The sequence below is a fragment of the Phocoena phocoena genome, chromosome 3 (genome assembly GCF_963924675.1).
Source record: "Phocoena phocoena chromosome 3, mPhoPho1.1, whole genome shotgun sequence".
Classification (NCBI taxonomy): Eukaryota; Metazoa; Chordata; class Mammalia; order Artiodactyla; family Phocoenidae; genus Phocoena; species Phocoena phocoena.
Window position 1 is genome coordinate 26118033 of NC_089221.1, and position 12412 is coordinate 26130444.

Consider the following 12412-nt stretch of genomic DNA (forward strand, 5'->3'; position numbering starts at 1 on the left):
ATGGTGTCAGAAAAAGCTGCAGAATGAGGAGACAGGCTGCCTGATTTAATCCTGATTCCCCGTTGGCAAGTTACCTAACCTCCCTGAGCCAACCTTTCCTCAAGTGTAAGACAAAGATAATCACAGTATACTTCAGACTGTTCTCTGATGCCTCAGTGAGCAATGTACTCAAAGCATTGAACCCAGTGCTGGCACACAGAAAATGCCACTATTAATAATGATGACATCAACAATGACGACAAACAACTATCTCTCCTGACCAACTTCAATCTCCAAAGCTCAAAACTGTCAGGGACTTCTAGATTCATCTTCCTCCTTTCTCCTATGTATTCTTTGCTCAAAAACACTGATTTCTTCTTTGATGTTTGCTGTCACCCATCTTGGTGTAATAGCTTCAAAACCTCACAACTAGCCTGTTTCAATGGCATCCATTTCCTTTATTCTACCCTGCACACTGAGATAAGGTTCTGTTGCCCCCTTGGGGTCAGAGAAAATACCCTGGAAAAGATCTCGACTGGAATCCCAGCTCTGCCTTCTATTAGCCCAAGGACCTTAGGTAAAGCCTCTACCTTCAGTTTGCTCTTCTGGAAAATGTGCATTGACTGTTGAGACATTAGATCATGTGGCATATTTTTATTGAATACCTGTTACATATTAGCTTACTAAGACGAATAACACACTATCTCTGTCCTCAAAGGAGCCTAGTGGGGAAGAATGAAGGTAAATAAGTATAATTTAAATAAACTATGACAAATTCTATAATAGTGATGTATATATACCAAGTGCCAGGAAAACTCTGCCTGGGGTGTCAGATCAAGCTTCAAAAAGGAAGTGACTTTTCAGCTGTATTCTTAAGAACACAGAACACTGAGGAATTCAGTACATCAGCAGAGGGAGGGAATCAAAAGCAGGGTACCATACATACACAAATAATAGGTCTCAAAGTACACACACACAAAAGGGTAAATCTTAATAGGCAGAGCACAGAGGATTTGAAGGCAGTGAAAACGTATGACACTGTAATGGTGGCTGTATGTCATTACATATTTGTCTGAACCCGCGGAATGTACACCAAGAGTGAACACTCATGTAAACTATGGACTTTGGGTGATTATGATATGTCAGTGCAGGTTCATTGATTATACCAACTTTACCTCTCTGGTCAGGGATGCTGATAGTGGAGGAGGCTGTGCATGTGTGGGGCAGGGAATATATGGGAAATTTCAGTACCTTCCTCTCAATTTTGCTGTAAACCTAAAAAAAATTTTTCACAACACTGTAAAGCAAAAAATAAAATAAACACTTATTTGTTAATAAATTATAACAGACTCAAAAAAAATTAAAATTAAAAAAAGGTAATTCCGGGCTTCCCTGGTGGCACAGTGGTTGAGAGTCTGCCTGCCGATGCAGGAGACACAGGTTCGTGCCCCAATCCGCGAAGATCCCACATGCTGCGGAGCAGCTGGGCCCGTGAGCCATGGCCGCTGAGCCTGCGCTTCTGGAGCCTGTGCTCCGCAATGGGAGAGGCCACAACAGTGAGAGGCCCGCGTACCGCAAAAAAAAAAAAAAAAAAAAAAAAAAGGTAATTCCTAGAATGGCACAAAGAGGGAGTGAAAAGAAAGGAGACCAAAAAAATAGGTGGGAGTCAGATTATGAGAACTATTAAATGCTATGTTGTGTAATACAGACTTTGGCAGGCAATAAAGAAACCGAAGATTTTAAGCCACAAAGACCATAATCAAATCTGTGCATTAAAAAGAAGACAACACTAAACGCAGCATGAATGATGGACTAGAGCAGCAGGGAAGGACAACAGGTTAATTATGGCAGGTGAGAGACGAGGAGGACAAACGTTAAAGCAGCAGTTCGGGGCTTCCCTGGTGGCGCAGTGGTTGAGAGTCCACCTGATGATGCAGGGGACGAGGGTTCGTGCCCCGGTCCAGGAAGATTCCACATGCTGCGGAGCGGGTAGGCCCGTGAGCCATGGCCGCTGAGCCTGTGCGTCTGGAGCCTGTGCTCCGCAACGGGAGAGGCCACAATAGTGAGAAGCCCACATACCGCAAAAAAAAAAAAAAAAAAAGCAGCAGTAAGGCCAAGAATAAACCCACTCAGGAGATACGAGGGACCGAACTGACAGGGGTTTGCAACTGAATGGAGATGAGGAGAAAAAAGCTTAAGGACAAAAGAATACCCTAAGGTTTCTGGTTTAGATCATAAAATTAAAGAAGGAGAAATATGTTTGGGGGCTAAGGCATTGAATTCAAATACTAAACCTGTTGAAATTAGGTGTCTGTGGAACACCCAGGTGAAGCTGCCCAGAGGCAATTTGAAAAGACACTTTTTCCAATTTCTGGAGCTCCAGAGAAAGGCCTGGGTCAGAGAAATTGGGACAGATATGCACAGACAAAAAGAGGTGTGTATCGGGGGGAAGTGGGAGACTAGGAAAGATTACATAGTAATTGCTCCCTATGTTTCTAAGAGGGTCACTGGATGGTCAAATGGAAACAGTGGTTCTGAATGTACTGGGTAAGCCGGGAAGGGTCACACAGACCTGAAAACACAGAATTGGCAAAATCATCCTGGGGCTGAAAGAGTAAAAAGTAGTTCAGGCTAAGAAAGAAAAATAGCCCTTCTGTTAACAGGACTGATAGGACGACGCACATAAAGCCAGCTTCCAAGTTAACAGGAAACAGCATTTCCCTCAAGGTCTTACAGCATCTGTAAAACCCTGAACGACCCCCTGGTTTGAGAAACAACTGCTCTCCCACCAGTGCTGCCCTCTGACCTGCTCTGCTATGTCTTAGCCCCGAGATAAAGATTGCCAGGGACACTCAATAGCTAAACTGCCCCTTGGCTTCTGACAGCACCCAATCCCAAATTAATCCCCTGCTTCTTCTTCTTTTTTTTTTTTTGCGGTACGCGGGCCTCTCACTGTTGTGGCCTCTCCCGTTGCGGAGCACAGGCTCCGGACGCGCAGGCCCAGCGGCCATGGTGCACGGCCCCAGCCGCTCCGCAGCATGTGGGATCTTCCCGGACCGGGGCACGAACCTGCATCCCCTGCATCCCCTGCATCGGCAGGCGGACTCTCAACCACTGCGCCACCACGGAAGCCCCCACTGCTTCTTCTAACCCGGCCTCAGACACGGCAACCAAACAAGAACTGATCCCTGCTTTCCTGGCCCCTCGGAACCGGTCAGCACCAGCCCAGGCCTCAAAAAGGAGGGTCCCCTCCCCGTTATGAGCATGCCCCCCGCCCCCTCCCCCAGCCCCATGCGTGGAGTCAGTAAACCTACATCTTGTCTCTGGCTGTCTTTGGCTGACTGGACTTTCACAGAACCATTACTCAAGAAAAAGTACAATGGTTCGCCAAAATCTCTCACATACTACAACTAAGAGATGTAAACCAGTATGGAGATGTCAGATGAGTTAGACTGTCCAAGTGTGCGCACTTGAAAACGCTGAAGTGGGAAGACCATATATTACTAAGCCCTGTTCAATTTCACAAAAGACACACTAAAATGACTAAAACAGATTCTGAATGTCAGCGTCCCATTGGTAAGATGATGTTCAGACTCTGCTTTTTCATTTAGTCATTTATCCATTTCATTCCTTTAACAAATATTTATTAAACTCTGCACAGGCCAGCATTGTACTTGGTACTGGAAATAAAAGATAAGCCTGCTAAGTAGACAAGTGGGAGAGAAGCAGTTTAAAGAGAGAAGAGAATCTAAACAAAACTGATGCAATTAAGACTACCAGGTATAAAGCTGCATATAATTCAGGAAAACGGGAACACAGAGTGGATGGGGGATGCAGGTAAGATGGGAGGACAGGGGCAGGAGTAGGTGAAGGATAGGTTCAAGGGGTGAGGGGGCACACAGAGGCAAGGCTGGAGGAGCAAACAAAGTAAAGAGGTTGCTGAAACTGCCAACAAAAGATAAAGGCCAGAACAAAGTTATTTTAAGTTTTGAGAAGAAGACTTAAAATACATCTGCTACAGATACAAATCGAGATGCACACTTGTTTATAGGTTGTAGGACAAAATGGGGGACATGGAACACCTGTAGATAATGCTCCCACTGGGAAGAAATTCACACGTATAAAATCACCACCTATCTCTATAAAAACAGGTAAAAGAAGATCAAATCCTCAGATATGAGCATCATCCAGGCCCCATTTTTCAAAACTATTGATTCTTTTTTTTTTTTAAACTATCCTAAGGAATACAGTAATAACATCTGACAGCCACTTACATTGAAGGTTTCACAAAGGCTTAAAAGCCTGGCTTCCTATGTTCTTTACTGCTCCATGAGGGCTATATCATTCAATTATAATGACATTTCAATCGGGAATACAGAGTTGCTGCTCCCTTTAAATGTTAAATTGACTTGTTTGGGTACAAAAAGCAGCCAGTATGCTCTATTACATGCAGGATTAAAAAGGTAGCCCTGGCAATATTAATAGCTTAATACTTTAGTAACAACAGGAATTATTTTAGAATCTATCATCTTTTCTTGAGCTATAATTTGCTTTAAAAAAAAAAAAGTACTTCCATATTCTTTATTCATAGCCCTATCAGAAACTCCCTATGAACTGACTTTCTAAAATAAATATACATTTATCTAGTCTACATAACTTACATAAAAACAAATCATAAACAGAAAAGCCAAAAGGCTATAGCTTCAACTAAGCCTGCATGGGGTAGGTACCCAATGATTATAAAATATAAAATCATAATTAATTTCAAGATACTTCAAAATAAAGCAAAGTCCTACCTTATTTGTATTCATATTTAACTTAAAAGTGACCTGAGGAAAGATGGGGTTTCGGGTAGAAGCCAAACTAGTGTAAATGTCCACAGAACTTACGCGGGCCTCTTACTGTTGTGGCCTCTCCCATAGCGGAGCACAGGCTCAGGACGCGCAGGCCCAGCGGCCATGGCTCACAGGCCCAGCCGCTCTGCGGCATGTGGGATCTTCCCGGACCGGGGCACGGACCCGTGTCCCCTGCATCGGCAGGCGGACTCTCAACCACTGCACCACCAGGGAAGCCCTAAGCTATTTTTGAAGTGCTTGAAATCTACCATCTATAGTAGATTTGGGGTTTTTGTTTCTCTTACACGCTCTTTAAAATACAAAGAGTAATGGATATAAAATCTTCTGTAATGATATATAACTGAGAAAAATCAAATGAATCGAGATAAATACCGGATCATTAAAGAGTAAGCGTCCAAATAACTGTTTGGCTTCCTCCAGGCTTCCCTCCAAGTAAACAGCTCCTAGATAAAAGGAAGAGAATGCCAAAAGGAAGGCTGCATTAATATTCAGAGAAAATTACATATCTCCATAAAAAAGCAAAAAGGCAAGCCAAAACCCACTCACAGAAAAATTTGACAAGATCAGAAGCAATTGTTTTTTTTTGTTTTGTTTTGTTTTTGCGGTACGCGGGCCTCTCACTGTTGCAGCCTCTCCCACTGTGGAGCACAGGCTCCGGATGCGCAGGCCCAGCGGCCATGGCGCACGGCCCCAGCCGCTCCGCAGCATGTGGGATCTTCCCAGACCGGGGCATGAACCCGTGTCCCTTGCATCGGCAGGCGAACTCCAAACCACCGCGCCACCAGGGAAGCCCAGAAGCAATTGTTTTAAAGGTAGCATTTTCCCTCTTTTAGCTATGCTTTGTGTTATAAGTTAGACTGAAATACGAAATTCAATTTACTAAAACATAAACCTTATTTTGTAAGAAAAAGAGGCCAACTATGAACTATCGTGAAGGATATGGGTATGAACCATTAGTGACTAAGGGAACTATGCACAAATACTTAACTTTATGAAAATGTTATGTTTTATTTTCTATATTTATAGTTTATATTTCAGACCATAGGTAAAATCTGAGCTCAGATCAATTAAGGCTTCTGCAAATAAAAATCAGGATAACCTTTACCTTTAATTAGAAATAATTATTAAAAATTTTTGAAATAACTAAGCACTGTACACATGTTTACCATTCATCATAACCAGTAAGTACTATAGTAACATCTTAACTGGGTGTCAAATAACTGGAGTAGGCTAGTTCTTAAAAATCGTATTTTTTACATCTGTCTTCAGAAAGGCTATTTTCCACATAAAATATTCAGATACTTAGTCACCAGGGCTTTTGATGACTAAATACACTTATTATTTATCAACAGTTGTAGTAATAATGATAATAATAACAATAAAGATGATGATGATGATGACAGTATTAGTAGTAGTAGGGGTTTGTGGGGGTCACTCATGCCCTAGGCCCTGTACAAAGCATTTTCACATTCTTATCTTCACCTTCAAGGGCACCTTAGTAAGAGGGTATTAGAAAAGATTTACAGGACTGGGACCCATAGTAGGTGATTTTGGGGAGGGTTAAAGGAAATGGAACTTTGCTCTGGATTTGATGAAACCAGGATCAGATACTAAGATCGTTACAACTCTGTCAGGTAAGTGATACTATCTCCATGTCATAGATGGGGAAACTGAGCCTCAAAGAGATTCAATAACTTGGCAAAGATACAGAGCCAATAAATGATACAAAAGGGAACTGAATCATGTGTGCCAGGCTACGGGGCCAACTGTAACATTAACTGTCAAAAGTATTATGTCTACAGAGCACAGTCACTCCACGTGACAAACCCTCTGAAAATAGACATATTTGTGCAAAACAGACATACCTGTGAAAAAAGACTGTGGATAATTATTAAACATTCTCTTGCTACCACCATCAGCATGGAACTACAATGGGAAGCTTTTATATTCATTTTCAAAGAACGAGGGCAAAATTGATAAGGAAGTACAAAGCCCTTTGAAAAATGCACTCAATCATTTACCTTAAAAAATCAAGGAATTGTCAATCTACTGAAACGTTTCATTGTAAAGCATACTTGCAATCACCAGCTAATTAACTCTTCATAACTTTCCTGTACAAACAGCTAATTATATTCTAGTTACAGTAAAAAAGAAACTGAGGAAGTAAAGAGCCTGAGTGAGGAAGTAAAGTGTCTGCATCAGTCTTGCTTCAAGTGAATAAACAATAGTTATAGAGGCCCAAGCCCTGGGATTTTAAATATGTGGTGTCTTCAAGATGTTTAAATCAGAAAATCCTGTGAATAGTTTAAAATGTGATCAAAAACAGTATTAGGGCCTCACCAGCAACTTATTTATGTATGTGATCCTGAATCAAATCTGGCAAGTAATCCATCCCCATATTAATTCACTGCACTTCAGTTCAGTATATACTAAGCATGTACATGACATGGTACAAGGATTTCAAGAAAAGAAAGCATGACTGCTGCTCTGGAGGAACTACAATAACTATAGTATAAGGAGGTGGGTATTATACTGGGGACCTCACATGCTTTGGGAACAAGTAATTTTGTCCCAAGTCTCCACACTGAATTTTATGTGCCCTCCAGACATTGCAGACATGCAGGAAATTAGACTATAAGTGAGAAATTACCTATTAATGCTTCAAAACAATTAGCCATGGCATGTCGAAGGTCTGATTCTCTACAAAGGTCAGGTCCATGAGCATAAAGCATAAATCGATCCAGTTCCAGTTTCTACGAAATTCAAAATGACAGAAAGTAAGAAAAAAATCGACAAAATCGTATTGTAACTGTAATAACTCAGCATCTCCTAGGGGTATGGTTACAATTTAATTGGCCTTACGTGAAAATTTAGTCACCATTCCCTACGAGTCCTTACATATGGCTTAGCGCTGACAAACCTCGACTTTTCCCCAAACAAGCTTCTATGAACTCTGATGGTTCAATTTGGTTCAGAACTGATCAGGTCTGAGCTGTCCAATTCCAGGTACAGAAAAAGGACTAGCTTAAGCTGGAATAAGACTCTGTAACAAGACCATACCCTTGGGTTCACCCAATACGTCTAGGGAGATACAAACCCAACCCAAAGTTAACCTCTAGGATTCCAGAGTTATGTGGTACTGACGGTGTTTGTACCATATGTAAGAGATTTTTATGTGGTAGAGTAAATGGGGACCCTCAGAAGATTTCAAAATGTCTTACATCTCTAAATCTTTTTTTTTTATTTGACAAGGATTTGGGGAGCCATATATCTTTGCACTTATGTCTGCTTTTTGAGGCTTCCACACTTATCCTTCTAAAGTCTCAGTGAGATCTAAGCAATGGGTTGGAACTATCTTAAGGGCTCTGGGAATACGGTTTATAATGAATTATATTTTCTTTTTTTATTTGGCCTCACACAAGTTTAGAGACAAATTTACGGCCCAGTTCTAGAAATTGTTTAGGACTTAATGAATATATCCGTGCACACTAACTTTACTTCCGCCTTCACTTACTGTCTTACCCATATTTTCTCTTTTTTTTTTTTTCTATTTTTTTTTTTTTTTTTTTTTTTTTGCGGTACGCGGACCTCTCACTGTTGTGGCCTCTCCCGTTGTGGAGCACAGGCTCTGGACGCGCAGGCTCAGCGGCCATGGCTCACGGGCCCAGCCGCTCCGCGGCATGTGGGATCTTCCCGGACTGGGACACGAACCCGCGTCCCCTGCATCGGCAGGCGGACTCTCAACCACTGCGCCACCAGGGAAGCCCCATATTTTCTCTTTATTTTGAGTTCAGTACCTACTTATTTCTTATCCTATTGTATTACAATGTACAAATCAAGTCCTTTTAGAACTAGACACAGTATGGTTTTTTATAAAACTCCTGAGATTGAATAAATGGAAATCATAATTCATTCCATAAGAGGAGAAAGATACAGACATTGCATAAGCATGCAATAAATCTGTTTCTATTACCATGTAATTCAGTTCAATAAATACTTACTAAGCAATAACATGCCATGTAATATGGAACAAGTTGCAAGTCAATGAACAACCTAGGACAATATGAATCTCATCAGCTCTCAGATAAAAGAGACTCAGATTTTGTATGTCTTGATATGTATGTTAAAAATACCCATATCTGTTTACATTGGAAAAAGGGACAATAAAAATGGGACATATATGCTATCAGTATTTTGTATTCCTAGGAATTCATGAGTGTATTATAAACTCAAATGAGAGTTTTGACTACCACAAATGCAACAGCAGAAACCACCTCTTTTTAAAAAATTGATCCCCAAGTGCAAGAGTTTATACTAGAATATGTAAATTTCACTTGTTTCACACCTTCACTGGGAAAATCCAATTGTTTGCTATCTCTGGAGCCGTGCTTGAGAGTAGACTGCAAGCCATATTTTATATTATAAACAACTATTCTGGAATGCTATGAATTTTCCAACTTCTCATAATACCTCCTCCATATCCTTATTTTTTCATGAAGGCACTGGTGGAAATTTAAAAAAGGAGAGTGGTGCTCCACCGTGCACGTGTTAAAATGTTCCTGTCTGGAGCGCTGACCTAGAGCTCTCATTACCTTCTCACAGTCAGCAATGCTCCTCCACCAAGTCCCTCCTCCCAAATGGTTAAGAACCACTGGTCTAGATAGAAGAAGGGTAAGACCACCACTGCCTACTGCTGGAGGAGATGAGTGTTGAGTGCTATGGGAATGTCAGGGTTTGAGGTAGAGGAAGATCACACAGAGATCCCTGAAGGGAGAAACTGGCCACCCCGATCATAACTCATGGCTTTGTACAGCACCCACTGTGTTATGTAACAGCATCCATGTTCATACTATGGTAATTTCCCACACTTTGTAAATATCCTCCCTACAATTGTCTGAAAAACAATTATGCAATTCTATTATATCTGAAACTGAAAAGAAAACAATGGCGAGGTGGGGGGAGCGTGCTGACAATCTACTTATTAAAGGTATTTCCAATGGACGCTTACATGAACTATCAGGAAGCATCTTGACAATTAAATCAACTAAACATTGAAGCAGTTTTACATAGATTGTGGAATTTCATTCACTGTAAGGCTAAAACCAAGTTAGCATACCTGTTGCCTATAGTTTTTCCTGAAGGCATCACTGTCTATATTCTCTAATGCCACTGAAGCTAGGTCAAAGCCTACCAACATAGCTATGATGAGGATGTTATATATAATAAAGCAATGCACTCTTGCTAACACGAAAACTGTGGGATAAAAGTAACCACATTTTAGATGTAATTAATACTTTGGCAAGATCAAATTAAGAAGTCAGGGACTTCCCTGGTGGTCTAGTGGTAAAGAATCTGCCTTCCAATGCAGGGCACGCGGGTTCAATCCCTGGTCGGGGAACTAAGATCCCACATGCCTCAGGGCAACTAAGCCTGTGCACCATAACTACTGAGCTAGCACGCCTCAACGAAAGAGCCCGCGTGTTGCAAACTACAGAGCCCAACGTGCCCTGGAGCCCACGCGCCACAACTAGGGAGAGAAAACCCATGCACCACAACAAAGAGCTCGCACGCTGCAACGAAGACCCCGAGTGCCACAACTAAGACCTGATGCAGCCGGAATAAAATAAATAAATAAAATAAATAAATATGTTTTTTAAAAAATCAGTCATAAAACTAGAATGGGTTTTATCTAGTCTTTTCTACCAGATTTCAACATTTATATCAAAATGAAGAAAAATAAAACTACTTAAGGCAAAAATCAAGGAAAACTCACAAAAGCTTTTCTAATGGATCACTACTGTTTGGGAATTTAACAGCCACCGTTCCCCTTACTACTGAATAAACCCACAGGCCTATAAAATGTAATGATTTATAAATGTAATTTATAAGTGGCAGCAGCAATAAAAACAACTAACTCCTACTAGTTTATTCATATGTTTATGTGATTACTATGAACAGGCATTGCACCAAGCACTTTACAAATGGAATCATTAAAACTCAAATGACAATCTCATTTAATTCTCACAACCACCCTGTGTAGTAGATGCTAATGCCATCTCCATTCTATAGATGAGAAAGCAGAGGCTTGGCAAAGAGAATAACAATTTGTCCATGGTCCCCCTGTGGGTATTCTGACGGCCCAGGCAAGTGCCCATGTCCTATCCGTTATGATTTATGATAAGACAGTGCAAGAAACTAACACAACATTGTAAAGCAACTATACGCCAATAAAAATTAATTTTAAAAAAAGACACTGCACAGAGACAGGAAGATCAAATGAGATAATGTAAGAAACATGCCTACCATGAATCTAAATCAAGAAAAGGTTCTGTTAGTCACTCAGCTAAGTCAACGTGGCCAGCTGAACAGCCTAAAACCTAAATCTTAATTAATAGGATTTGTGATTTGGGGGGAATTCTCAAAGATCTGTAAAGCATCCCCTGTGGATACAAATGGCCTGGAGTATTCTATTCAAAGCTATAATTCTGCTTGTTAAAGTAAATTAAAAACAATTATAATACAGAAATATTACACAAAGGGAAAATATGAAATGTTTCATTTCTTTTACTCTGTTCTCACGTTCCTTTCCCCAAATGTTTAACTCTGTACACGCACATCTATCAAATTTTTCCTCTTCTCTTATCAAGTTACCTCACTGTGGAGTTCATTGGCTGCTGGTGAAACTCACTAAGGTAACAGAACTAATAAGGCTGAATCCTTAAAACCCAAACAAAAAAGTCCTTCCTCGTCTATAAAATATTAAACCCTTAATGCACCCTAAAGGGTTACTTATTCAAATGCAAAATTATGCATGGACTGCTTCAGATATCTGACGTACCTTTGCTAGCATGGCAAGGTGCTGGTTCTGAACGATGGCAGTCCGATAGGTTGCTAATCCTCCCTCTTCTAGACTAGGAAACAAATAGTACAAATGGACACTGCCAGAAAAAAAAAAAAGCATATAAGTAAACATGTATCACAATATTCTGTCTGTGGTTCTGAGTCCAAAAACCAGGCCTGACACATAATATCTGGGCAATACATACCAGCTGAAGTGAACTAAACTGTAGGGTCTTTGAAAGTTAAACAGTATGCACGGTATATCTGAATGTGCTAAAACCCAAACAACACCATTCACTCATACGTTCACATTAACTTCTGTAAAAAGATTTCTCTGAAATATGATAACAACAAAGACCTGAACAAACATTCATATGCTGCTGAGAGCAAACCTATCTGGATAATACATGAAAATTGAGCCTGGAAACAGACAGGCTCTGTTTGCTTGGGTTGGGTTATGAGGGCCCCTGAAGAGGAGCCTGGGAGCTCTGAGCAGGGCAGCTGTGTGGCACGTTCTTCACAAGTACAGACAGGGACAGGAACAGGAACACGAGTGGCAAACAGAACCGGCGCTGTTGATCAGGAAAGTAAGGGAATTAGGAAGAAGGCCGATGGAAGACCCGTTCAGACCATGACACTAACTGCGCTCCCCTAACTCTCACACTGGTGTCTCAGACCCACTGTTGATCGGGGCAGCTGAGCTTGTCTAGTCCTACTGTGTCCAGTGAGAACAAGCT

At 41.1% G+C, this 12412-nt stretch overlaps 1 protein-coding gene across 2 annotated transcripts in view; it reads right to left on the minus strand.

Annotated features, from left to right (window-relative positions):
* The window catches only part of DROSHA (drosha ribonuclease III), a 129576-nt gene that overhangs the window by 38281 nt on the left and 78883 nt on the right, over positions 1-12412 (minus strand). For both annotated transcript variants that reach the window (XM_065874879.1, XM_065874878.1), the window contains 3 exons: positions 11674-11773; positions 7486-7588; positions 5208-5278 (listed from right to left, as the gene is read on the minus strand). In XM_065874879.1, coding sequence (XP_065730951.1) covers positions 5208-5278; positions 7486-7588; positions 11674-11773 — 274 coding nt within the window. The remainder of the gene's footprint in view (positions 1-5207; positions 5279-7485; positions 7589-11673; positions 11774-12412) is intronic.